At 43.5% G+C, this 23,371-nt stretch overlaps 1 protein-coding gene across 1 annotated transcript in view; it reads left to right on the top strand.

Moving 5' to 3' along the window:
* The window catches only part of LOC144799672 (polyunsaturated fatty acid lipoxygenase ALOX12-like), a 219,430-nt gene that overhangs the window by 164,485 nt on the left and 31,574 nt on the right, over positions 1–23,371 (top strand). Inside the window, exons 7-9 of the mRNA XM_078671144.1 lie at positions 999–1,142; positions 21,142–21,345; positions 22,066–22,152. Coding sequence (XP_078527270.1) covers positions 999–1,142; positions 21,142–21,345; positions 22,066–22,152 — 435 coding nt within the window. The remainder of the gene's footprint in view (positions 1–998; positions 1,143–21,141; positions 21,346–22,065; positions 22,153–23,371) is intronic.

The following is a 23,371-nucleotide window of genomic DNA, read 5'->3' as shown; positions in this document are numbered from 1 at the left end:
TATAAATAGGCATTTGCACAGTTTTTCTCCCACAAACCTATTTTCAGGGTAAGAAAATTCACTCGAGTTTTTGTACATATTTGCCCCTCGAGCGAAATTAGATCATGTAGGTGAAACAGCATTTTAAGTTAGTTAATGTATAAATTATTGTCAGCAATAAAGATTGATGGAGGGTCGTGTTCAGCCTTCAAGTTTGCATGCTAGTGGGGTAAGGAATATGGGGTCATTGAGGTTGTATTCATCATGCTTATGCAGGTTTTAACACTTAGTTGTTTTTTTTCTCCTTGTTTTTAAATTATTGAACAATTTTACTAAATTTATTTCTATTGGTAGAAAAGAAAATGTAAAAAACCCAAAAAACAAAGAAATCCAAATTTAAGGTTTTGTATGACTGAGAATCCTTATGAGCAAACATATACTGAGAAAGACGTGTAAATTTAGGTATTCTGCTTTGACCACTCCAAATGGAATGCAACACAATATGCTTGTGATTTGGTTTTCTGAGCTCACCTGGCGAAGACTATTTTAGGGGCGAGGAGAAATACTGGCCAGTCAGTTTATCATGAAATATAGATTACCTGTGTCGGCCTTGTGACCAGTTTGTTAGCAGTAGTCTGGAGTTGTGCATGAGGAGATGGGTAGGAGAAAGGTAAGTGATCCACTCAGGAGGCAGAGGGTACCCTTTTACAGGGAAACTCACTTTCACCAACCAACTTGGGTACAGTGTCCCCAGTTTCTCTCAACTAAGCTAGAATATCTCATGGTGCTTTCCACAAATGTTTCATGTACCCACACCTCTTAACAAAGTAAAGGCACAAAAAAGACAACCGAATAGCAGAAAGCAAAGAATTTTGGCAGGGTGTCAACATACTTACACCAAAGAAATCTCCCTGCCTGCAGAGTTTACAATATTTTTGTCAAATTGGTACATATGAATGTGGCTCTTTTTTATCTTTATACTCTTCGCTGACTGCTGTATATTTTTTATTTTTCTGCAGAAGGGGAACATCTTCATTGTAGATTATTCCGTTCTGGATGCGATACCTACCAACGTGATTCAAGGAAAGCAACAATACCTGTGTGCGCCCATCTGCCTTTTGTACCAGAACATGGAGGGCAACATGCTGCCAATAGCCATACAGGTGAAGTTCCAGGGTACCACTAGTGCCTGAACATTCTGTCTGTGTCTTTCTCCCGCTTTCTTTTTCATTTGTCTTACTTCCCAGTTTCTTCTTGGGTCTATAACCCACTTCTTGACCTCTGAGCCTAATACAAGCCTTTCCCGACCTCTAATCCTACCTCAAACACTCACCCTATCACTCCCACACAGATCATGCCTGACTGCTTTATAAAATCATAACTCCAGCTGTCGTGGTCGGGTCAACAAATAACCCCTCCCTGGTCCTGTCGCAATGATTCTGTCCTGTTCTCATCTGGTACCTTCTCAACTTTTTGTCTCAAACGCATACACTGTGGAAGGCTCCAAGTCCATAATGATCTTGGTTTGAAATATTTTCATATCCTTGCACCCTCCTTGTTATAAGCACAAGGATAAAATATGCCTCATGCAAGCTGAACTTTACACTGTAATAAATTACCTAATTCCTATCAGTCGTCAAAATCTAGTCCTAGTCTTCCTTGTCCTATATTTAGATGTTAAGGTAAAGCCTTGCCTTGGAGAATACAGCATCCTTCATCTGCAGAATGAATGAGTAGCTGTAACTAGCATTACTAGTCACTTTAAGCTTGTTTAAGATGGTAGACTCAAAGATAGATTGCCCACTGAGATCCTGAGGAGGGGAGAAGTTGAGTGGGAATGTAGGGCTGTGGCAAGGAAGACGCTCAACACTATTAAGATTTTTAGTAAGCATTTATCTGATTTTCACTGTCTGTCTCCCTTGCCTCTGCGCTTACATATTCAAGTTGTTGAGAGCAGAAAAGACCATCATCGGAGCCAGCAAAACACAACAGTAGAGTCAGGAGAAGGCAGAAGTGTTGCATTTAAACATTAACCACTTGTAAAACTCTTGTACCAAATGCATTAGACTAAGAACAGCCCACTGACAACTGGTAGTACTGCTTGAAGGTGTGGGGGATATCCAGGTGGCTGCATTGCAAATAACTTACAATATATATATCCCTTGACACTCAGGACAAGAAACCTTCTTGCTCTATGTGAATCTCCCCGGCACGGGCCCAAAATAGCTCAATCCATCCTTTAGTAAGCCTTGGAATTAGAAATAAAGCCAGATGTCAAACGTAGTGGACGAGTACTGCTTCCCTGCCTGGCTACCCGTAGCATTCAAATAGTCAGAATTCTGGACATACCAGTTGGGATCTAGCAGCACTCATCAGACGTGCAGTGATGTATCGCTAACTCCTCTAATTATGTAGTAGTAACAAATAGCAGGTGCACAATATCCTGACCTTATGGAGCTGGGAATACACCTTGGAAAGAAAGCCTCATCCTGAATGCAAGATGCGCATGAAGGCATGCTGTTGATGAATAAATTCCCTGAATCTATGTGATGAGATAATGATGATTAAGAAAGAATCTGGGGCCAAGAGAAAGACTTAAGGGAATTAGGTCTTGGTGTAGCCTTGTCAATCATTGACCAGTCTCAAAAACAAACTTGAGGGAATGTACACCACTGTACAGCAATTTTTAAAAAGCCATAAGACTGACGGCTGATAGTCAAGGTGAGCCACCTCAAATCATGACATTTTGCCCAAATTGCTGTCAAGTGACCTCAGTGGTAGAAAGGGACCAGCCCTCCCTGATCAAGAAGGATAACAAGAAATGAATTAAGACCCTTGACTAAGCAATCAATAGAACCATGACCTAATGGCGAAGTTCAAAAAGAAGGATTTATTAGTTTTGTAGATAAGGAAGTCATTTTGTAGAGAAGGAATTTATGAATCTGTATTTATTTTTAAGTCATGGAAAGTCGAGTAGAAGCTGTGTCGTGACCCTATCTGTATCATTATGCCCCTTCTAACACTGTGACCTGCCGAACAGCTATCTATGGTGAGCAGGAGGCCTGGTGCGCTTATCCAAGCTGGAAAAATCTACATCTCCACTGAAATACCATACCAGACTCGGTGGCACCAACACAATGGCCCCCAGCTGGCATTGCATAGGCATGGAAAACTCTGAGAGTCTGATCAACCTGTTGCAGCCTGCTGTAGCACAGCCTCCACCACCAGACATGAGCATATTCATAAAGACATGATTCACTCCCATCGAAGCCTACAAATGTACAAAGGGAATAGCATCCTGCCTCTACTGGAGACAGACCAAGTACAATGTTTGTGTGACTCCTATTGCCAATTAAAATTGGCAGAGCAGAAGGCTGGCTTTTAAAAAAAACTAAAGAATGTTTTACAGATCAACAATTTCATTTTAAAGGGAAGGCGTTGTTGCTTGTTTCTAATGTGAGGCTGATAGGAGTTGATTGGAGCCAAAATTAAGTAATATTGTTCAACCTTTCAAGTACCATCACTTACAGGGTCAAGCTCCCTACCTGCGCCGGTTTCTTCTTGTTTAAGGGACGGATCTTTGCCACTATATTTTTATTGAAAGAGCTAGGTCATTATCAAAGCAAATTTCAATTACAGTTCAAAGTTCCGTCAATGATGAGAGGTTGGATAAGTTTTAAAGCTTTATTCTCATTAACAGATTAGTACATTTTTTATTTTTATTTAAATTTGTCAATAAATCTTTAGTATGTTTAAAGAAATCTCATAAAAAGTTGTGGCTAGGACAAATAGACAAAAAAGGCATTAACCCCTTCGACACTCATGACGAGCTCATCATGAACCGCGGGTTTTTAAAAAACTCAGTGCACGGCGGGAAAATGCGCTGCACGCACGCATGAGGTTAAACGCATTCCATAAAAAATAAAGTAATATATTCAAAAGGACAGGACTAGAATCTTAATGTTAGTAGAACTCATTAAGAGTTCAAGTTCATAGGAAAAGAGCAAGATCAGAAGAGCATAAAGCTCAAAGCCAAAATAAATCAGCAGAACTTACCATAAAGAGTAGTTCCTGAAACTCTGCTGAGTCTCAGAAATATGAGCCAGTGATTAGACAGTTGCAGTAGCACTCTGTAAAAATAAAACATCAGAATAAGTAAGGAATGATCAGAAGCAGCAGTAGCCACAACCGTCAGTCTAGGAAGGTGAGTAAGGAGTGGAGAATAAGCCATCTGAAACTAGCTAGGAACACACACTAATATAAAAGACATGAAAACATGTTGCAGACATTGTAGCAGGCTTCTTCCTCTCTGGTCCAATCGAATGGCAGCCCTCGTCTGTGAACAGGTTCAGCTCTTCCTTCAATTAGGACCCTATATTGGGGTATAAAAAAATTCCAGTTTTAATTAGAGGATGACACAGGTCACCCTAACCTAGTGGTAACATCTGTAACCAAATTAGTAAGATAGGAGCCTGATTTTCGTCCTGATGAGTGCCACGGACCCACCTTGGCAAGAGGCAGAAACATGTTGATGATCAGGGTGGTGATGGGGTAGTAGTTCCCCAAAAACCCACATTCTAGTTTTTAACACCAAGTAATACCCTGCAATTAAAAGTAATTTGGAGTAAGACGTTGGTTTTTAAATCACTTCTTCACGGGCCCCCACTTCGATTATTCAAAGTGTGTCCCTGTCTCCAGGTGTAGGCGTGCTCTCTAGAAAACCTGGTTTTTAGAGAGGGAGGACTGCCTATGATGAAGCATGACACCTGGTGGTGTGTGAGGTCAGTCCTTAACATTTTTTAGATGCTCAGCACTCTACTTACCTAGTGCTTTGTAGGGATATGGTTACATTATCTAAGTGACCAATATTTCAGGGTAGCTTCTTTTGGGTGTATATTTGATTTTTGGAGTCCAGCTCACCCTGAAAACCCCTGAGCCTCAAGTTCCTGCCCCTGGATAATTCCAAGGGTTTGTGTGTCTGTCAGTAGTATATTTACTTAAACAGGTTTTAAGGCTCTATCCTTATGTATTTTGCTTGAGTGAACAGAGTGATAAAACACCCATTGAACAAATGCTGTACTAGTTCTCCTTAGAATGACCACCTCCCTCCTGGTCACTACTGACACTGTTTCCAGTTCAGGAATTTCTGAAGCTATCCTAATGCATTCGTAGTGTTGCAGACTTTTGCTTCCTTTGAACTAATTAGACTAAGATCCCTAAAAACAACAATTTATAAGTGAAACGTTCAGGTCTAGAGATGGTGTCAATTATAACCTGAAATGAGATGGTCACCATGATTCTCCCACTGTACAGTTTTAAACTTTCAGAACATGTCTGTGGTGTCTTATACACTGGAAGATATGGTGGAGCCAGCTCGAAAGATCATTTTATTAAAGTGGCCATTTTGGTTAAGAAAAAAGCAGTTCTCTTGGCCTAGTGCTTCACTCTAACCATCACCAACAATAAGCATTTTAGAATGTTCCTTTGCTTGATGATGTCTGCAGGGGTGTTGAGATGTATTGTGACATCTTTCACCATATTCCCCCTTCAATATATATACCTTGGCATCTGCATCAAGAGGGACCAACAGCCTGCAATAAACCCAAAGTTTGTATCTGTGTATTCTGAGCTTGAAGTTGTAATCTTACCTCAACATTTGATGAAGACTAGATGAATTTAGCATAGCAGTAGCACTATGTTTTTGATTCATCTGTTATGATGTCAATATGGGAAATCCTTTATAGTGTTACATACAACAAATTCATATTATTTGATTATAATAATTGCTTCAGTGTTTGAGCAACTTTAGCAAAAGCACAGCAGTGATCTTTTGTTTTTAGGTTTTTGTGGTATTCATCCAGCTGTGAGAGCCCCCCACTGGGGAACAGATTCGATCAATTGGGCAGAATGAGAGTTTCTTCCTGGTTTATAAAACTTGATGGAGTGTAGCTTAGGGCTGAGCCTTCATGTGGTGAACAGCTGTGGAATATCCTGATATAGGAAAGTCATTTATTAGAAAATGATGAACCTTGGGAAGGTTTCTTACTCTACTGGATACCTTCACTTGGAGGACAGTTGATGACACAATGGCGTATATTTTTACCAAATATGTTAGTTTAATGCATCATACTGATGTTGGGATAATCCTATTCATGAAACAGGTCTTCATTGACACATATGCTAATTCATGTTTAGTGGATAAAGATGCATCACATTCATTGAGATGTGTTGATGTCCACTTCTTGGAGTTATGGATAATGAGCTACATTTGAAATTGGTCACTACTTTACTTTCATGACTGCATGAAAACTTATATATGATGTATGTACCTCCACTAGTTAGCCCCCTATGATCCACTTATAAATATTACATTTTTCGTCTCATCCATATTGACCCTAAGGTCGTTTGCCACACAATATTTACTAAACGCCGCTAATTTACTTTGGAGGCCTATTTGAGTCAAGTCCATAAAAGCAAGGTCAACAGCATGTAATAAGTATGTGATATGTCTTCCTCTCATTTTTAGTGAGAATGTCTTGGTTTCTATTAGAACCCGAGGCAAATCTGCAAGATATACGGAGAACAGCAAGGGGGGCGAACCACACTCTTGTCTCAAACCATAACCTGGCAGATTTTTTCCTGAAAGTGATCCTCTAAGATCAAGCTCCATCTGCGCCCAATTGTCCCGTTGGAGTTCCTTAAGGATTGATGAAAGGCACTTTGAGGTTTCCATTTTCCTCAATTTTTGACCACCAAATTTTCCTGTTTACTAGGTTGAAGGCTGAACGGAAGTCAGCAAAAAAACAAATCAAACTTCCAGTTGTCTGCAATGCTTTCTGCCATGTAGCACATAAGCTAAAGCAATGATCAACCGTTGATTGACCCTGCTTGAACCCACCTTGTTCGATGAGCATCAACTTATTTAACTCTACCCACTCCTTCATGAACAGTGAAATAGCCTTTGAATATAACTTAACCCCAACATCCATTAAACTTATTAAACATAAATGTCTGGGGGCAAACGTCAATTTCTGGTATTACATTTCTTTAATATTGGTTTTATTATTACTCCTTTTGAGCTAGCTGAGAATATGCCCGTTTTTGTTATTGCAATAAAAAGCACTGAATAAAAATGAGGTCCCCATTTAGGCATGGATTTTTAAATAATCGCAAGTAAATACTCTGGCTTACCCGCTTTGGTTAGCTTAAGGGATGCAATATTATCTAATTTAAGTTCTCCTTTGAAAGCTTCAGTGGCTCCTCCTGTTGGGGTGGCCATTGCCCTGTATGATCCTCCCTCCAGATCTTATAAATATTACACAAATAAGATATCCACACATCCTCTGGAACTGTACAATTTATTTATTTATTTTACTTTAAACTTTTTATTATTTTAAAACCACGAAAAAGGAATATACACATCCGGTACCATACCTTCATAGACAATAACAGACTGGGTAGATACTTTGACAGGGTAAACTCGGAGCAACAAAAAGTTCCTGATGCGCCTGCGTTGATAAGTACGAAACAGATATTGCAACATTACAATCGAGAAATAGTTTAAACACAAGCCATCTAGTCCTGCCCACACAATATAATCAGGATAATAGAAGAAGCGTGGCCACTGGACATTGGAATTTAAAGGAAACAGGATATGACACCAAATATACTAAAAATGGAAAGACCAAGAAAGGCTAAGAAAAAAGAAACCAAGAGAAGGAAACCCAAAAAAATAATAAACCCATCCCCCACCCTGCACCCCTGCATATGGCTGTCGCCTAACCCCAACTAGCAGCGTGCCTGTCGCCCCAACTAACTAAGTTCCGAAGATGGAAAAAAGAGAAAAAATGGAAGAGGGCATATCCGTATAGGCTCCCAGCCCTCTTCCCCCCCCCTGCCAGAGATAGGCACCCCTTAAAGTAAAAATTACGAGTATATCAGAGACCACAGTAGAAGAAAATTAGGGGGAGCCATAATACACCGCCCAGCCTCCCGTAAGTCCAACAGTTGCAGATCGAACACCCCATTGAGCCAAACCAACCGCCCCGATCTATCCATCTCAGCCTTGACCCTTCCGAACCATCACGCGAACCCCTCCTAGCAAGACTAACACGCCAACAAGAGAAACAAAGAGGAAAAGGAAGCTAACACGTAGACTGTGAGTCCATGAGGGCTCCAGCCGCACAAAAAAGCTCCCTCCTGGATGGATAGTCCCAATGTAGTTTTCCCCGCAGTCGTACAGTCACCAAGGAAGGAGAGGATGAAAACAAAGTGGAAGAACAATCAACAATAAAAGTCTCCGGGAGGGGAACGTCGATCGATACATCCAAAGTCAGCAATGATGGAAGGCTTAGCGATATGCTCATGACCTCGGAGTATACAGTTCTCGAGAGCACCGACTGAGGGTTTCAACACTTGTTTCTTCACGGGGTCCTCGCACAGAATCAAAATGGCCGTTGCTTGAATCGCAGCCGGTTGCAGTTCCATCAAAGGGGCAGGGTCCGGTTCCACAAACACCATCTTAGATAGGCCCGTATTCATGTTGCGTTTTAGGGCATCCATATGCGAATTAAATGCCCCGATCGCTGCCAATACTGACATCAACTATGGCTCATGCTCCGTTCGGTCCATTGTCTCTCACCCGGTACTAATCATAATCACCTCCCCCGGTGAATCTGGTATCACCGGGGGAACAAACAGAATCACGAACGGGCAGCGTCGGAGGGTGACTGTTCGTTATATGCGATTCAGAAAAGGGGGTGGTGATGAACAGAGTGTCTGAATTAAGCAGACCACTCTTACCCAGTCCAAAGATCAGGGCTTGATCCATCACCGTTATTTAGCTCACTGCCCCATCCCAGCTCAGAACCTGGCTATATGCAAATTAGTCTGTCCCTGGCCCAGTGCATCATGGGAACAGGGCAGACCAAACTACCAAGCCAATTCTTCACCAGAAAGGAGAAAAGCTACCGGGGACCGGTTTCTGGCATTTCAGCCTCGTCGGCCCGGCTTGCTTGAATCCTGATGGAGCAGTGAGCAAGGGACTCATGTCTGAGTATACCCTGCCAAACCTATAGTGGCCAAAAACGATTCAGAAAAGGGGGTGGTGATGAACAGAGTGTCTGAATTAAGCAGACCACTCTTACCCAGTCCAAAGATCAGGGCTTGATCCATCACCGTTATTTAGCTCACTGACCCATCCCAGCTCAGAACCTGGCTATATGCAAATTAGTCTGTCCCTGGCCCAGTGCATCATGGGAACAGGGCAGACCAAACTACCAAGCCAATTCTTCACCAGAAAGGAGAAAAGCTACCGGGGACCGGTTTCTGGAATTTCAGCCTCGTGGCTGGGGATCTGAATTGTAACTATGAACCTGTGTTGGGCATAAGTGAGATTTTTGAGGAGGAAGATCAGGCAAATAAAATCCCCCTCCTCGGGAGCAGCAAATCGGTGAAATGTTCCATTCTGGCTCTCCAACTGATCAAATTATGTACAGAGCATCACCTTAGGGCCTGTAACGGTCGGTTACCGTCTGACACCTTAAAAAAACCAACCTTTAGTAGGAATACATATAGGAGCAACTTGGATTTTGTGATAGTTTCTATCCCTCTCTGGTTGTATCTCATAGATCTTGAAATAGTGGAGAGGGTGGAAAGTGATCACTTTCCATTAAATTTGTCACTAAATGCTGCATTATTTAGCGATCCTTCTCCACCACTCTCCTTTGAGGGGGGTGTTGGGGATGGTAATGATATTCATATTAGTAACAACAGGAGATCGCTAAAATGGCCATTTATTTTGGATCATGGTGATATCTTGAGTGAAATATACTCACTTTTTGCAGGGACTTTTGCTACATATCTAAGTCTAACTCCCGAGGAGGAAGCAAAAACTCCTTTTTTGACCATACATCAGGAGTTTTTCCAAAAATTAAAACTACTGGTAACTAAAATGCCTAAAAAACCCCAGCAGAAGACTCAGAACTTGTCTCATAGCAAGCCTTGGTATGACAGATCCTGTAGAGAGTCTAAGAGGAAACTGTTAATTGCTATTAAATCCAAGTCGCAACTGGATGTTAAAAAAGCTAGAAGTAACTATAAAACTGCCCAAAGGACATCGAAAATTGCGTGGGAGGAAGAAAAGTGGGCGGAATTGCTGTCAGCTGCAAGATCACACGATACTGTAGTTTTCTGGAAGTTGATAGCAAATGGGAATAAGGTAGGAAGGGTGGTTAAAGACACTTTCCTAGACGAGCAAACCTGGGTAACCCATTTTACCAATTTGTATAGGAAATATGACGACCCTTATACAGCATCCACTGCAGCAAGTCCTGAATCTCCAGTAGATCTGCTGGTTTTTACCTTGGGGGAAACAGAGCTGGCCATAAGCCAAGTAAAAACTGGGAAAGCCCCAGGTTTGGATAAAATCCCCGGGGATCTTTACAAGCATGACTTGAAAACATGGGCACCATATATCAATTATCTATGCAACAAACTATCTCAAAGCTTAGAATTTCCTGAAAGTTGGAAAGGAGCTGAAATTGTTTTAATATTTAAAAAAGGAGACAGGAAGGATCCCTGTAATTATCGTCCAATAAGCTTAATGGACATCCTTCAGAAAATCTACTCTCGCCATATTTTATTACGAGTGAGTAACTGGTTGGATGAAAATTCATTTTTAACTAAATTTCAAGCCGGGTTCAGAACCAAAGTCAGCACTATAGATCAGTGCTTTAGATTCTGCTGCCTCTATTGGAAGTACGTAATGATAAAGAAGGCCCACTTATATGTTGCCTTTGTTGATTTAAGGGCAGCATTCGATCTGGTGCCACGTGATCTTCTGTGGAAGACGCTGAGTGCAGCGGGTATGCCAAACAATATAGTAGCTCAAATTATAAAATTACATGATGGGAACTTTGCGAGAATTAGATGGGGACAAAACGGCGAATTATCACGGAAAATTCCAATTGAACGTGGAGTTCGCCAGGGATGCATTTTGGCCCCCACGCTCTTTTCTATTTTCGTGAACGATATTCCCTCTTACTTAGCAAGATGTAAAAATGATGCACCTAAATTGAATGGCGAAAGGGTAGCATCTCTATTGTTTGCTGATGATACTATTCTGATATCCCAAACAAAAAACGGCTTGCAGATTTTATTGAATACTTTTAACGACTATTGTTGTCAAAAGGGGCTAGAGATTAACGTAAAGAAAACGAAATATATGGCCCTTAATCCAACCAAACCAGACAAGGGTTGCCTAACTTTAAAAGGGATAAAGTTGGAATCAGTGCCTCACTTTTCTTACTTAGGGGTGACGCTTGATTGCAACTTTACCTGGAAAGCACAATTGGAAAAAAGCAAATTGTTATTTGCTCAGAACGTCAAACCAATACTCAGAGAGCAAAGCTTAAGCACCAGTAAAGCGGTGCGTCCAGTTATGGAACTTTTTAAATTTAAGGTTCAATCATCAGTGCTATATGGTGCTGAATTGTGGGGGCCAGGATCCAAGGAGACCTTTTAGTATCCACGACAACAACTTTATGAGAAGCTTGGTAAGGGTTCCGAGAGGAACCCCATTAGTACCTCTGCAATTGGACCTTGATCTCAAAAGAACAGATCATCACGTTCTTATTAGACCGCTTATGCTCTGGGTAAGATTGTGGCACGTTTCTGAGCTCCAAGCATACAGAGAAGGGCTGATAGAGATCATGGGGTTGGATAGTAACAAAAAAATCCCTTGGCTTACACATGTTAGGACTTGGCTTAACCTTATAGGCCTGAAACACTTTTGGGTGCATCCCGAGCTGTTACCATCTAATCCCAAACTAGTCCTGAAAAAAGCTTTTTGGTCCTATGTAGCAAATATGACTGTAAACATTAGTACTAGTGGTTCATTAGTCTCAAAATTTTTAAGTTTTAAGGACGAACCCTTTTATGAGTCCTTTATGGACGAAATAGAGCCCCCACTTGCCAAAACACTATTTCTAAAGTTTAGATATGGAAATCTTTTATTAAAATCAACTTTGGCACGTTGGGCAAGGAACCGTGAACCATCGGCTGAGGTATTGGATGAAGCTTGCTCACTTTGTGAAAACAACCAAATTGAGAATGAGCAGCACATTCTTTTCTTCTGTCCTATCTACGCCCATGAAAGAAAAAGATGGATTAAACCGATATGCCTCCTATTAGGCTTGAGGTCCTGCCATCAGGCTCTGAGAATTTTGACTACTAACACTTCACAACAGATAATATTTAGTGTCAGTAGATTTCTACTTTCTATTTGCTACCGTAGGAAAAAAATGGGCCTTCAGCTGTGAACCGAATTTCTATAACTTTGGTCTTAATTTATGGAATTGAATTTGTTTATATTAGCACTAATAGCATTACACAATCGAATTTGCTTATAGAATTATTGAGGTGTCCTCCTGTCTCATATGATTTTTATTGTCATGCTCCAAGTAATTTCCAACATGTGTTGCACAGTTATATAGAATGTATTTTACCTTTTTAGTGATCGTCATTTATTTTTATCAAATTGTAATGTTTAAATTGTTCTTTTATGGCGTAACGCCGAAATAAAGATTTGTGACTGACTGAGAAAAGCTACCGGGGACCGGTTTCTGGCATTTCAGCCTCGTCGGCCCGGCTTGCTTGAATCCTGATGAGCAGTGAGCAAGGGACTCATGTCTGAGTATACCCTGCCACACCTATAGTGGCCAAAAACGATTCAGAAAAGGGGGTGGTGATGAACAGAGTGTCTGAATTAAGCAGACCACTCTTACCCAGTCCAAAGATCAGGGCTTGATCCATCACCGTTATTTAGCTCACTGCCCCATCCCAGCTCAGAACCTGGCTATATGCAAATTAGTCTGTCCCTGGCCCAGTGCATCATGGGAACAGGGCAGACCAAACTACCAAGCCAATTCTTCACCAGAAAGGAGAAAAGCTACCGGGGACCGGTTTCTGGCATTTCCGCCTCGTCGGCCCAGCTTGCTTGAATCCTGATGGAGCAGTGAGCAAGGGACTCATGTCGGAGTATACCCTGCCACACCTATAGTGGCCAAAAACGATTCAGAAAAGGGGGTGGTGATGAACAGAGTGTCTGAATTAAGCAGACCATTCTTACCCAGTCCAAAGATCAGGGCTTGATCCATCACCTTTATTTAGCTCACTGCCCCATCCCAGCTCAGAACCTGGCTATATGCAAATTAGTCTGTCCCTGGCCCAGTGCATCATGGGAACAGGGCAGACCAAACTACCAAGCCAATTCTTCACCAGATAGGAGAAAAGCTACCGGGGAAGCGTGGAAGGGTATACTCAGATGTGAGTCCCTTGCTCATTGCACCATCAGGATTCAAGCAAGCCGGGCCGACGAGGCTGAAATGCCAGAAACCGGTCCCCGGTAGCTTGTTTCCTTCCCAGTATAAGAATTGGCTTGGTAGTTTGGTTTGCCCTGTTCCCATCATGCACTGGGACAGGAACAGACTAATTTGCATGTAGCCAGGTTCTGAGCTGGGATGGTGCAGTGAGCTAAAAAACGGTGATGGATCAAGCCCTGATCTTTGGACTGGGTAAGAGTGGTCTGCTTAATTCAGACACTCTGTTCATCACCACCCCCTTTTCTGAATCATTTTGTCCACCATAAGCGTGGAAGGGTATACTCAGATGTGAGTCCCTTGCTCATTGCACCATCAGGATTCAAGCAAGCCGGGCCGATGAGGCTGAAATGCCAGAAACCGGTCCCCGGTAGCTTGTTTCCTTCCCAGTATAAGAATTGGCTTGGTAGTTTGGTTTGCCCTGTTCCCATCATGCACTGGGACAGGAACAGACTAATTTGCATGTAGCCAGGTTCTGAGCTGGGATGGTGCAGTGAGCTAAAAAAGGGTGATGGATCAAGCCCTGTTCTTTGGACTGGGTAAGAGTGGTCTGCTTAATTCAGACACTCTGTTCATCACCACCCCCTTTTCTGAATCTGTTCGTTATATGCGGCAATAATCCGCCTGTCGACACCGCAGGCGAAGGCCCCGACCCACCGAACCCCGTCGGGGGCCAAAACCGGGTCCGCGGGAAGGCGACCCCACCTGCAGTCGATATCATGCCCAGTCACTCCTCCCTCGATGTTAAATGTCAAGCGATTGCCGACAAATCCGGGCAAAAAAGGAAACCTCCATTTCAAGAGACCGGATCCTGCTGGAGTCACTCGGCCGATGTTGTTGAACTGCAACCCGGCTATGCAGATACTCGAGGCCCCGGCTTCCCCTCTGGACTAGGCCACAAACTTGGACTCGACGCAACTCCGGCAAACAACTCGATCAAAATTTCAGGATTACACCATCGGAGTGCGGATCAGTTCATCTACACGGGGGTAGGGCTTAAAAACAGGATAATGGACAGGATCATCTGGCAGGATAAGGAGGTCGGCGGAGCCGGGAGCCTAAGCAGCCATCTTGTTTGCCAGCATAGCTCCTCCTCCTGGAACTGTACAATTAATTGGATCTGTTCCCTTTCTACATCTCATCTGAACCCACATCAAAAAATTGTTCATATCTTTTGTAAGTAAAGGGTTTACATTTCTTCCCAATTAGCTTTATAGTGATCCAATTTCTCAATCAATCTTTACTAAGGCCACATAGTCCCTTTTCACTTTATAATAAGATTCTCTTTCCTATGTACCTAATGGAGACTATTTAATTTAATCAATTTTCATTAGCCTCATTTTCAATTCTTGCAATTGATTATCAAACCAATGCTGTTTATGTTAAACAGCAAAAGATTTTTACTTTTCAGCAGAGGGATTATACTTTACAACTAAGGGTGTGGAGCAATCCACCACCTATACAGTAAGTTTAAGTTTAAAATATTTATCAAGCGCAACGTACACCTGGGCGATTTCTTGGCGCTAAAGTAGCAGGCAGCCAGCTGGGCAAGAACAGTCGCAAAGACGTCGACTGGAAAGGCAGGCAGAGCTTACGAAAGAAGAGCCTGAGAAAATAAAAAGGTCTTCAAAGCTTTGCGGAAACTGGAATACTGGGTAAGGGACCTAAGATGGAAGGGGAGAGAGTTCCAGAACATGGGGGCAAGAGTGGAAAATTTTGAGCCACCCTGTTTTTTTTTCCGGTAGCGGGGTACTGCTAGAAGAAGTTGTGCCGAGGAGCGGAGGTCTCTGCCAGGGACATAAGCCTTGATGGCAGAAGATATGAAAAGGGGGGCCAGGCCAGTCCTGGCCTGAAACGCCATGCAGCCTAATTTAAACAAGGCGCGTTCCTGCACAGGGAGCCAGTGGAGGGTTTTCAAGAGGGGGGAGGTATGGTGGAATTTGGGAAGACCGAAGGCAAGGCGGGCAGCCTGGTTCTGCACTAGTTGCAGTTTACGGAGGCTGTACTGAGGGATGCCATTGAACAAAATGTTCCCGTAGTCCAGGCGGGACAGGACCAGTGCGGACATAATTAGTTTGAGTGCAGGGAAAGAAAAGAAACGAGAGATAGAGCGGATAGTACGAAGAGTAAGAAAGCAGGAAGAAACCACCGAACCAATCTGGGAGTGCATAGTGAGTTGATCATTTAGCTTGATGCCAAGAGTCTTAACAGAGGAAACAGGGGTAGGAGGAGAACCAAAGGAGGGGGGCCAAAAGAGAGAATTCCAGGGACTGGAGCAACCACCCGTCACCACAAGTTCCGTTTTATCGGGATTGAGTTTCAGGTGGTTGAAGTTCATCCAGTCCCTGATGAAAGATAGGATAGATTGGAAATTAGAAATAGAGTCAGGGGTAGAAGACAGATTGAAGATGAGCTGGAGGTCATCGGCATAGTTGTATACCGTGACCTCCAGCTGCTGTAGGGCAAAGATGAGAGGAGCGATATAAAGATTAAACAGTAAAGGAGAGAGAGAAGAGCCCTGGGGAACACCGCACTGGACCTGACAGGGGGTAGCTGAAAACTCCCCAAGGTGAACCGCCTGGGTCCGGTCCCTCAAAAAGGAGGAAAGCCAGATAAGGGCGTAGCCTCCTATGCCCGCCGCCTTGACACGGGAAAGCAAGATGGAATGATCCACCGTGTCAAAAGCGGCGGACAAGTCAAGGAGGACCAGCGCCTGAGATCTGCCTGCGTCCATACCCTCTCTGAGGGTGTCTAATACTGACACCACCACTGACTCTGTCGAGTGCTTGGGCCGAAACCCAGCCTGACACGGAGCCAACCTCCCATTCTCCTCGGCAAAGGAGCTGAGTGCAGATGTAACATGTCGCTCAAGCACCTTCGCCAGAAAGGGGAGAAGGGAGATGGGGCGATAATTGGCCATCACGGAGGGGTCGGCTCCTGGCTTTTTCAAGATGGGGACGATGGAAGCGGCTTTTAACGATGGAGTGACAACCCCTCGAGCCAGTGAGTCGTTAAGGAAACCCAGAGGAGGCAGAGAACAGACAGTATAAATCTGCCGTAATATGTGTGCCGGGCATATGTCAGACGGGGAACCGGACTTAATTTTGGGGAGGAGGGACAGGAAAAGTTCTTCAGAGAGAGGAGGAAAGGAATTAAAAAAGGCTGGGGCAGGGGGAGGGAGGGGGTCAACAAAAAAAGAGGAGGGAGGGGGAATGTTGGATTTAATTGTCTTAATTTTTTCGACAAAGTAAAAATTCAGCGAATCACAGAGTTTCTGGGAGGGAGGGGGTTTAAGTGAGGTCCTGTCGGAGAAAGCCAGATCGTGGGTAATGGCAAAGATCTCCTTTGGTTGGTTCTCGGCCGCCAAAATTTTGGCCGAGAAATAGGCTTTCTTGGCCTCAGTGATGTTTTGCTTATAGGTCCCTAGGAGATGGACGTAACGGGTCCTGGAATTGGGGGAGTAGTCCAGTCTCCATTTGCGTTCAGCCCTTCGAACCGTAAGCTTCAGTTCTTTCAGGTCGTTGTTGAACCACCGATTGGCGTCTTTAGGGCGCCTAATCGAGGTGCGCCGGAGAGGAGCCAAGCAATCGCTTCCTTCCATGAGCCATGAGTCAATGGCTTTGGCTTGGGCTGCGGAATCCAGTCCCGATAGAGGGGGAGAGGAGGCCAGGAGTGAAGTCGAGAGATCAGATAGATTGACCTTACCCCAGTTACGAGCCCATGAGTTTTTGGTGTGGATAGGGGTCTTGGTCAGACAGAGGCTAAGGGAAAACGAAATTAAAAAGTGATCGGACCAAGTGCAAGGGACAACAGACAGTGCAGACAGGGAACAGTTAAGAGACCAGACCTGGTCTAGAATGTGACCGTGAATGTGGGTAGGGGTGTGAACAAAAGAGATTAAATTAAGAGAGAGGAGGGTTTCTGAGAATTCCTTTGATGAGACGCACTCCTTGGGGTCCGAGGGCCAATAGTTAAAGTCCCCGAGGACTAGAGCCGAGGCATAGTTGACCGCCAGGGTGCCAAGTAGATCTTGAAAGGCCGGGAGGAAAGATGGAGTTGGTTGCGGAGGGCGGTAGACGAGCACAATGGCTAAGTGGGGGGAAAGGGAGGTAGAGCGGGCCACCAAATAGTCGATTCCTCCCAGGGAGGGTGAGGGGAGGACTTGGAACTGGAGATCAGAACGGGCAATAAGAGCAACGCCTCCACCCGCTTTCCCGCCAGGACGGTCGGCACGGATAGCGTAGTAAGTCGAGGGGAGGGCAGCCAATAGGGATGGAAGGGAGGCTTCAGAAAACCACGTTTCCGTCAGCAGCAGGAGGTCGGGTTTGTCAGTGTCTAAGAGGATGAAAAGTTCCTGGTGGTGTTTAATGGCTGACCTGGTATTAAGTAAAATGATAGATGAGGGGGGAGAATAAGAATCACAGATGGTAGATGAGACGGGGGCCAACGGAGACGCGAGAGGAGGAGGGCAGCCAAATGGGCAGGCATGACAGGGAGAATTACAGCCCAAAAGGGTGATCCGATGAATAGTACGAGGATCGAGGGGCCAATGGCCTTGAAGTAGTGTCAAGTCAGCGGATGAATATTGAGTAAGGGGACCAGGGGTGATGGCCCCTAGTCCGCGGCGGTCTGCCGCGGACGGGCGCAGACGGGCTTAACTCTGGCGCAACAGTAGTCTGACTATACTATTTTAAAACCTCACCTTCCTCGACTTCGTCCAATTAAAGGGATTTTGTTACCTGATATTACAATAGTAAAGCCATGTACTTATCATCCAATCTGGTAGTCAGGAGTTTAGGAAAGGTAATCTCCATTGGAATCACAACAGTTCTTGGATGAGAAATATATTAAATGCTATTTCAAGACTCCAGTGATCACTGCCTGCAAGTTTCACAATGTTAAGCTTATTACAAAGCTGGAAATACCATGCTTGTAGAAAGATATAATCTACCGGCCATATCTGGCTATCATAAACAAAAACGCCCATTGAAACAAACCAATCCTAATTCAGATATTTGATTGGCAAGGAGCAAATCTCTTTTTGACTGAGAACCGCATGGCGAGATGGCTTGTGGTATCCCATAAGCCTTCCACATTTGACCATGCAGTTCATCAGCCTTACATAAAAACTTTGTTACAAAGTAAAGATTATCATATATTTTCTTGTTCTGATCCAGAAGCCCCATCCTTATTTGAAAGGAATAACAATTGAATAGAGACGAATCATTGATTTTAAAAGGGTCGGCCCAGTATGACATTCACTGCAACTAAATAGATCAACATGAGGGGTCAAGGCTTTCTTCAGACCTATTGAGGATGCACAGTCATATCTGGGTCGAAAATGAAGCGACGTTGATGCTCCACATTAAAAGGCTTGAAAGGTTACGCCAACATCTAATATAGCTTGAAGTCATATGAACTCTTGTTCACGGTCACAATTTCTCTTTTTTAATTTTATTCATTTTAATATTTCAGATTAGTTTGTAGTGAATTGCGTTTATTTAAGGAATTCGTCTTAAATACATACAGTTGTAGGCTTACTTACGCGATTTCAGCAAGCAACTCATTACAGGAATTCATACGAGTCCCCAGACTAGGCACTGAAATGTATAAAAACATACATTTCCTTTTGCACTTCGAATTCTAAATCCACTGGGTACCATTAGGTTGGATATGCGCCTTATCTCTCTTTCTCCACATGTAAAATATTTCCACTACATCCCAGTTAAATATCAATATCAGGATCTGTGGGCATTGGGTGCTTTAGGAAATTGTTACTATGTGCGTCCTAGACGAAATTTCATTATTGTAATTGAAATTTGCTTAGAAAGTCACAAATCTTAGTTCTGTGTATTCCGATTTATGGATTGCCCTTACAAATCCTTCTATATACCCACCTAAGAAAGAACCAAGATGAAGAAAAAGCTTCATGAATCTGGTCTGGTCTCAGATATTTGGCAAAGCATGTGGTCCCGCAATGTGCTATTTCTTCCCTTTAAACCCTCAGATGACTATTCATATTGATTTGTTTACATTCCTCCTTGTTCCGACCAATACATTTACAACATCTGTGCAGGTGGGCTTTAAAATTCTGCCAACTTACTTACGTAAAGTTAAAAAAGTTTGGTATTCTAAAATAGTGAGTTTGTTAACTATTAAACTTTAGCAACTTTGATATTTCCGCAAGGCAAAAAAAATTCAAAGAATACAGAAACACATTTTGCAAGCTTAGCGCATGCCTAGTTCTTGAACAGTTGCTAAACTGGTAACATAGACAATGGTTTCCTAAATTGATCTAAACTTTAATGCAAAACTACTAAAATCAGTTGGGAATTACTAACCCACAAACTTTAACTGTAGATTTTAGTCTCCACACCTGGCTTCTAACACCAACCTAATCCTTTATATTCTCACCAACACAACACAAATACGCTCTAAACCTGAATTTCCTCCATAATTCACACTCCCGACTTGAATGTCTTGCCTGTCTTTCCAATATTTCATTTTCCGGGCACTTTCTTCCTAGATTCCTGTAGCCACCATGAAACCATGAAACACAGAGCGCCCCACCTTCATGCTGTTCATGCTGTCACTGCACTCATTCCAAGGCCTTTATATCTGTATGGTGATGGCATCTCCTCACATTATTTATTTGGTGGGTTTTGGTGGGGGGGGGGAGAGGGGCTTTCAATATAGCCTTATAGCCCGCCGTAGCGGGCTATACCGGCTATTAAAGGCCCTCTGCTGCCTTAAAGGTCCGAGCCAAAGGCAAGGGACTTTAACAAAGCAGCAGAACTTTAATTGCCCGTATAGCCCTGCTACGAAGGGCTATAAGGCTATTATAACATTCTGCCACTAGAGGGCAGAATGTGAGAACAAATAAAACAAAGCCTTCAGGGAGCGCGAGGGGATCGAAATCCCCTCAGGCTACCTGAAGCCTTTGTTTACAGCCAGAACTGTGAACAAAGAAACATTGGAATGTTGGAGCCCCGGGCATATACAGACCATTATAAGCTTGGAGCACGCTACCAACATTCCAATGTTCTGATTTGTGTTATGGCAAAAAGAACCTTACAAGGGTAAGGTGGGGGCTCATGAGCATGCCAAACGAAGCAAAAGTATCAAGATAAGCCGATTTAGTTCATGCGTCTAGGCCAATGATTGGTGGTCAACAATTGTATTCAAAGTGTCCACGTATTAGATCATTAATGCGTTATTTCAAACGTGTGTCTTTGTCTCAAAACATCATTGATTCAAACGAAAAGTTGACGGGAAGACACGCTTTTGATCTACCCAGATCACTTGTCACTCTGATACTTAACCCCCTGAAGAAGAGCCTTTTCGGCTCGAAATGCATCTGGGTGAATATGTACCGTGATGAAAATCAACTTTTCATTTGAATCAATGATGTTTTGAGACAAAGACACACGTTTGAAATAACGCATTAATGATCTAATACGTGGACACTTTGAATAAAATTGTTGACCACCAATCATTGGCCTAGATGCATGAACTAAATCGGCTTATCTTGATACTTTTGCTTCGTTTGGCGTGCTCATGAGCCCCCACCTTACCCTTGTAAGGTTCTTTTTGCCAGTTCTACGTCAGCACCTCCCAGACAGAAGGTGAACCTCCTGAGCACCCCGACCTCATGAAGCCTGATTACGCTCATCATTACCCATCCATTACATGTGAGTGCAGCGATTACCCTACTTCCACTGATTTGTGTTATGACACTGCGCTGGCCCATGATAGCTCATTCCCCTCTGTTTTGCCTTCACAGTTGAAACAGTCTCCCGGAGAGGACAATCCCGTTTTCCTGCCCTCGGACCCTGAACTGGATTGGCTCTTGGTGAAGACATGGGTGCGTTCAGCTGATTTTCAGATTTACCAAATCAGTTCCCACCTGCTGCACACGCACCTGGTCGCGGAAGTACTTTGTGTGGCCACTCTGCGCAACCTGCCATCTCTCCACCCAATCTTCAAGGTACTTGACTACTGGAGGGTTTGGCATATCATAGACTTGTATTTCATCAATTTAGACCTGTGTTTCAATCATTTCTGCCTCCAGTCTGTTCGGTTTGATTAAAATAGGGGTTTGAACACAAAAAGTTGTAATAATCTGCAGCTGGGCATCTTCTTGTTTTTTTACTCTAGCCTTAAATTGTTTGGAGCGAAACCTCGTGAAGCATTTGAGGGCCAGGCAGCTCATCATGTAGCCCATCTCTGCACCCGCTACCTAGGGTGGCATACGCTTGCAGTAGGTCAGAAATCTACCACCATTAAAACTAAATTCCCCAGAGACTACCAATAAGCCAAAATAGTACTACAATTCAAATCAAGGGACAGCTAGGGTGGCATACTTATCGGAATACTTTGGGTGGCAGGAAGTTTGGGGATTTTGAAAATATTTTTTACTAGTGAGCCAATCGTTTTGCATCACCCCACTGGGAACAGCATTTATTTACGCATTTAAGCAAGTTAGACTGACATGCTGTCTTGCGTGCATTCAGCATAGAGATGGCTTTTATGGATGGGTGACCGAAAGCGTACAATTGCAAGTAGAAAATGATTCTTAATTTAAAAATATTGGAGGATCCCTCCTACTGTGATACATTCACAAGCAGAGATCTTGTGAAGTGATGACCTTAAAAATAACCGTGTGAGCCTTTTATAAGCTTACTTTTAACCCTTTTTTTTCCTACAGCTGTTAATGCCACACATGAGATTCACCTTGGAGATCAACACCCGTGCGCGCGGCCAACTCATTGCTCCGCACGGCATCTTCGACCAGGTGAGATCTGTGATTGTCCTAAGCTCTTGCTTACCGTGCCTGATTTCTCTTGTACACTATGCCCAGCATCTTTACCCCTCGAAGACTCTATGGTCCTGGTTATAAGTGAACTAGAATGATGTGAAGTATTTACTACACATAGAAAATACTGAAACTTCGGGATGTGATATTTACTAGATGTTATTGTTATTGTTAATTGTGATTTATAGAGCGCTTAATACCGGCAGGTCTCTAAGCGCTGCGAGAAGATTAGCTATAGTCCCAGAAGTGAATGTAGCCTGTAAGTGGTAGATGCCGTGCCCAGGCTTCTGTGAAGAGTAACGTCTTCCATTTCATCCTGAATGGGGGAAGGGCTCTTTCGGATCGGGGATGGCCTGGCCGCCTATTCCAGAGTTGCGGGATGAGGACCGAGAAGGCTTGCCCACCTTTAGTGGTGTAATTAAACCGTCGACATTTTAATAGGCCCTCCGTGGCAGACCTTAGGGTGCGGCCAGAGACGTATTTCACCAGGCGTTCTCTGATGTATTTTGGTGCCTGACCATACAGGGCCTTGTGATTCGAATCTAGCCCTCTGTTTAATGGGAAGCCAGTGCAACTGTTGCAATAGGGGTGAGGCCCGGGTGCGTCTGGGAGGCCTAACAATCAGCCTCGCCGCACCATTCATCACCACCTGGAGTTTGCCAAGCAACTTGTCTGGCATTCCAATGTAAAGTGAGTTCCCATAATCCAGTCGTGACAGGATCGAGGCGGCCACCACCGTCCTCATTGTCGAAAGAGAGGATGGGAGATAATTTCCTCAGCTGTCTAAGCAGACCGACACAGGTCCCGAACACGGTTGATACTTGGTTTGCCAGTGATAGTTTGGCCTTTATTTTAATGCCCAGGCTTTTTACCACCGGAGCTGGAGACGGGGTGGGGTGCCTCCCAGTTTATGTGGCCAATATTGGGTGGTCCATGGGTTGCAGTAATGGGATGCAGTAAATATCTCCCATATAAAGTTGACCTTTTGAAAATGGTGAATTACATATGAAAGATTTTGCCCACCACATCGATTTCTAATGCATCCGTTTTTTCCATACTTTCCACTGATAAACTGTTAGGGGTGCTGTAATTATTTCATTACTCATAAATCTCCTGTTTGCGTAGGGATCTCAATATTGTCTTGTGCTCATGGAGTGGCTGAAAGTGCAGTATTTTTTCCAAAACAATTCTCATATTT

The sequence above is a fragment of the Lissotriton helveticus genome, chromosome 12 (genome assembly GCF_964261635.1).
Source record: "Lissotriton helveticus chromosome 12, aLisHel1.1, whole genome shotgun sequence".
NCBI classification, from domain to species: Eukaryota; Metazoa; Chordata; class Amphibia; order Caudata; family Salamandridae; genus Lissotriton; species Lissotriton helveticus.
The sequence above is the reverse complement of the archived record's forward strand: the minus strand, read 5'-3'. Positions and strand labels throughout refer to the sequence as shown.